The 4,278-nt window shown below is 39.7% G+C and overlaps 1 protein-coding gene across 1 annotated transcript in view; it reads left to right on the top strand.

Annotated features, from left to right (window-relative positions):
• Positions 1-4,278, top strand: part of LOC116686301 (A-kinase anchor protein 6) — a 123,142-nt gene that overhangs the window by 80,632 nt on the left and 38,232 nt on the right. Inside the window, exon 21 of the mRNA XM_032511276.1 lies at positions 2,248-2,344. Within this exon, the coding sequence (XP_032367167.1) occupies positions 2,248-2,344 (97 nt within the window). The remainder of the gene's footprint in view (positions 1-2,247; positions 2,345-4,278) is intronic.

Genomic DNA, 4,278 nt, shown 5'->3' with positions numbered 1-4,278 from the left:
GACCTGAATACCACACAAGGGTTAATTGATCCTACAAACAGTCACATGTATGAGATTGTCCATCTGTTACATCCACTCTGTGTTTGGTAGTTTCTCCTTATGTCGAATAACGATAAAAACGGACATGTACCTTAGGCCTATAACAATTATTACATAATTGTCTAATTGCAATATTTCTTAACCCTTGTGTTGTCTTCCCTTTGACCATGAAAAGGTTTTCCCCCCTTATCTCAACGTTTTGTTGCTTTTTACACAGTAAAAAGTTTTTGTATTTTAGATTTTTTTTCTCTCTCATTGATTTTGACGCTTTTTCCAAGGTTTTTCACCCGTGTTTTGACTTCCTTTATTTTGGATATTTAAAAAAAAACTTTGAAAACGGGTCATATTTGACCCGTTTTTTAGACAACGTGAGGGTTAAGAAATCGCCATTTTTTTTGGTTTAACCGCAATTAACTGCTAACATTAGTCCTGAGGTTGATGGTTTTTGGCAATTTTAGGTTAATATAAGAACAGAATACAGTGTTTTGTGATGATTAAGAGTCATGGTTTATACGTCATAGAATTCATTCAAAACTCAATTCATTCAAAGAATAAAGAGAAATATTTTCAATTCTATTGTTAAGTGCAATTATTTCTGAGACTATTAATTGTTTAGTAAAATTTTGAGTTGTTAGAGCGAAACGTGTCTCTGTCTTATTCTAGCAAAGTTAATACCGGTTACATAACACGACATGATTGCACATAAAAAGGATTACACCGTAAATCTGCACAAATAAAGAAAGAAACCGTGTTATTTCTCAAAGCAAATGCACTTCTAGCTGCACTGCCAAGAGATTAGCACCTCTGGGCTTTTGTGTTATTTATTTGCACATATTTAAATTGGGTAATATGCAGAGAGTTGGGACAAAATTGGCCTCAGTTCTAGGCAAACGAGTCTCGTTGCAAAAAAGCACTCCAACTCAAAAAGATCGGCACTAACGGCCACACGCAGTTACAGTGAATTATATATCACAGTTATTAGCTTCTTCAGAGTATTGGTGGTGAAGAGGCGCATTTATAAGGAGTGTCCACTTGTCATTTGACACTCTGAAGTGCGTTTTGAAAACACCGACAGCACCGACAGACTGGGATATTTAATCTTTCTGGCACCTTTAAATAACTTTAAATAACTGGCCTGAAGTTTGGAGGATTGCACCTCGTCGGTCATGACTTAGATTAGATTAGACTTTACTTTATTCATCCCACAACGGGGCAATTTCCTTATTACAGCAGCAGCATTTTCTTCAATAACAGCAAAAAAAACCAACAACACACAAACAAGTAAACACACAAGAAATACAGGCAAACAACAGACAATGATTATAAGGAAAAATGGCGTCAAATGAAGGTATTTTAAAGTGCGGATGCCATGATACGAGATACAAGAACTCCTGTAGGCTGAAGGCTTGAAGTGCCAACATCATCATGCTTTTTGTGCAAATCCTGAAGCTCGCACTCTCAATATTTTCGGTTTCTCCGTGCCAGTGCTCCGTGGGTTTAGCTTTGGGGATTTTGGGGATGTTTCATGTTGAACTTAAAGGATCTTACTCTTTAACAAATCGTCTATCTCTGTAGGGATCCTTTCCATTATGGTGTCAGACACTTTGAATGATAACCTTAGCCTGTCAGTGGCAAAAACAGCACTTTTAGTGGATGTAAATTGAAGGTGCGCAATTGCCCAATAATTTTATATTGCAGCTCGTTTTCGCTTTGCCGCCAACTTCCTGTTCATAATGACCGGGAATTTTGAAAGTTGTTGTTTCCATCAGTCATTTAGAGACACACAGACTTATTAACCCTTGTGTTGTCTTCCCGACAACCATGAAAAAAAGTCAACATTATTATCGCCTTTTCCGACATTTTTGTCACTTTTTCAATGTTGTGTGTGCTTTTTTTTCAATGTTTTTTGATATTTTTTAACGTTGACATTTTCATCTTATTTCAACTGCCCATTTTTTGTGCCAAAAGAACAAAACATTAACTAAAAAAACGGGTCAATTTGACTCAAGGACAACGTGAAAATAGGGTCCAGGTTTTCAAAAATGCGAAGTTACCCTTTAATTGAAAATTATCTGGCTACTGATGTTACACCCAAACTGCATTTCGTTGCCTTGTACCTGTACATGTGTAATGACAATAAAGTTAAATCTAATCTAATCTACTGATGATGATGATGATGATGATGATGATGATCTTTGTGTGTTTTAGAGTTTCAAGCTAAACGTGGACGTCCACAGCGCTCTGAAGGAGAGTGTCATGGAAGAAGGCAGAGCTCTGCTCACAGTAATCCCCTCCCACCAATCAGGTATGCACACACACACACACATACACACACACACACACACACACACACACACACACACACACACACACACACACACACACACACACACACACACACACACACACACACGGCCATAGCGACGAAGCCCCAACTCCGATGCATGTATTATTAATAGTTGGATTAACAGTGTGACCTTCACTGAGAGGAGAACATACCGATGTAGCCGGGAGAGAGCGAGATAAAGACAAAGAGACGGAGATAGAAAAGCAGAAAGAAAAAGAGAAAGCCAGCGGCTAGAGGAAGCTGCCGGGGAAAGAAACGTTATATATGGTTTTATATTCTCCGAAACTCTTTGCAGCCGCAGTGAGAAAGCGAGAGAGAGAGAGAGAGAGAGAGAGAGAGAGAGAATGGGGAAAAGACATAAGAGGTTATGATAACTTTGTTAATGTCATGGAAAGATTGTGATTTGGATTTAAATGAACTACTGTGTTAAGGTTAGGGAACCTCTGCATAAAGATATATTCCTCCATTAAATAACGACCACTAGAGGTCCTTTTTTTTTTTTTTTTTATAATGTACAGTCCCGGATGAAGGCAGCAGCTTAGAAATCCCCAAAAAACACTTGTCTGTAATTAGTTATGACTGATATATATATGTAAATGTTGAAGTATTACTTCTGTCAGACCTGTTGGATTGGCTAGTTTATGATGACACAACAACAATACACTGTTTAATCTGTTGATTCATAATCAGATGAAATGATATTGACAAAGCCTTTTTTCTCCACTTGTTCTTTAGCTCACATTCTCACACACACACACACACACACACACACACGTACACACACACACGTACACACACACACACTGCGGCAGTCCTCAGCCCTTACGTTGACATCGCAGGTCTTCCCATTCATTTTGAGTGTTGCGGTAACCACGTAACCAGCTCTCAGACTTGTGTTTTGAGGCTGTGTGAGAGTCCCGTACAGGAAACAGGAAACAGGAAACAGGAAACATCACTGCCTCTATTGCTGCCACGAGGAAGGTAGTCTGGATCTACATCGGTTCATGTACCGGATATTTCCGGCGCCACCGGACGTTACCGCATTTTACTTTAACCCTCGTGTTGTCTTCCCGTCAATATTGAAAATTAACACTTTTTATCAATGTTTTTAACTCGTTTTTGTCCCTTTTTTTAATTCATTCCCATTTTTTGTCCCACGTTGGTCACTTTTTTGACATTTTCAAAACTACGTATCACTAACTTACTGTTAGTAAAAGAGTTTAACCCTCATGTTGTCCTCATGTTGTCCTCATGTTGTCCCCATGTTGTCCTCATGTTGTCCCCATGTTGTCCCTCATATTGTCCCTCATGTTGTCCCAATGTTGTCTTCCATGTTTGTCCTCATGTTGTCTCATTTGTCCCTGTTGTCCCCAATGTTTGTCCCATTTGTCCTCCATGTTGTCCCAATTGTGTTCCTCATGTTGTCCCCATGTTTTTCCATGTTGTCCTCATGTTGTCCCAGTTTTGTCCCCATTGTCCCTGGGGGATGTTGTCCCATGTTGTCCCTCATATTGTCCTCATGTTGTCCCAATGTTGTGCCTCATTTTGTCTTCATGTGGTCGTCATGTTGTCGTCATGTTTGTCGTCATGTCCCCATGTTGTCGTCATGTTGTCGTCATGTTGTCGATGTCCCCATGTTGTCCCCTGTTTGTGTCATGTTGTCCCCATGTTGTCCTCATGTTGTCCTCATGTTGTCCCCATGTGTCTTCATTTGTCCTTTGTGTGTCTCATGTTGTCCCCATGTTGTCCTCATGTTGTCCTCTGGTTGTCCTCTGTTCTCATGTTCCCCAGTTGTCCTCGGTTGTTCCCCATGTTGTCCCCAATTGTCCTCATGTTGTCCTATATCAATGTCCTTTTTAATTCCCCAAAATACATGATTGATTCCACCGCTC

The sequence above is a fragment of the Etheostoma spectabile genome, unplaced genomic scaffold, assembly GCF_008692095.1.
Source record: "Etheostoma spectabile isolate EspeVRDwgs_2016 unplaced genomic scaffold, UIUC_Espe_1.0 scaffold351, whole genome shotgun sequence".
Classification (NCBI taxonomy): Eukaryota; Metazoa; Chordata; class Actinopteri; order Perciformes; family Percidae; genus Etheostoma; species Etheostoma spectabile.
This window is presented reverse-complemented; position numbering and strand designations above follow the sequence as displayed.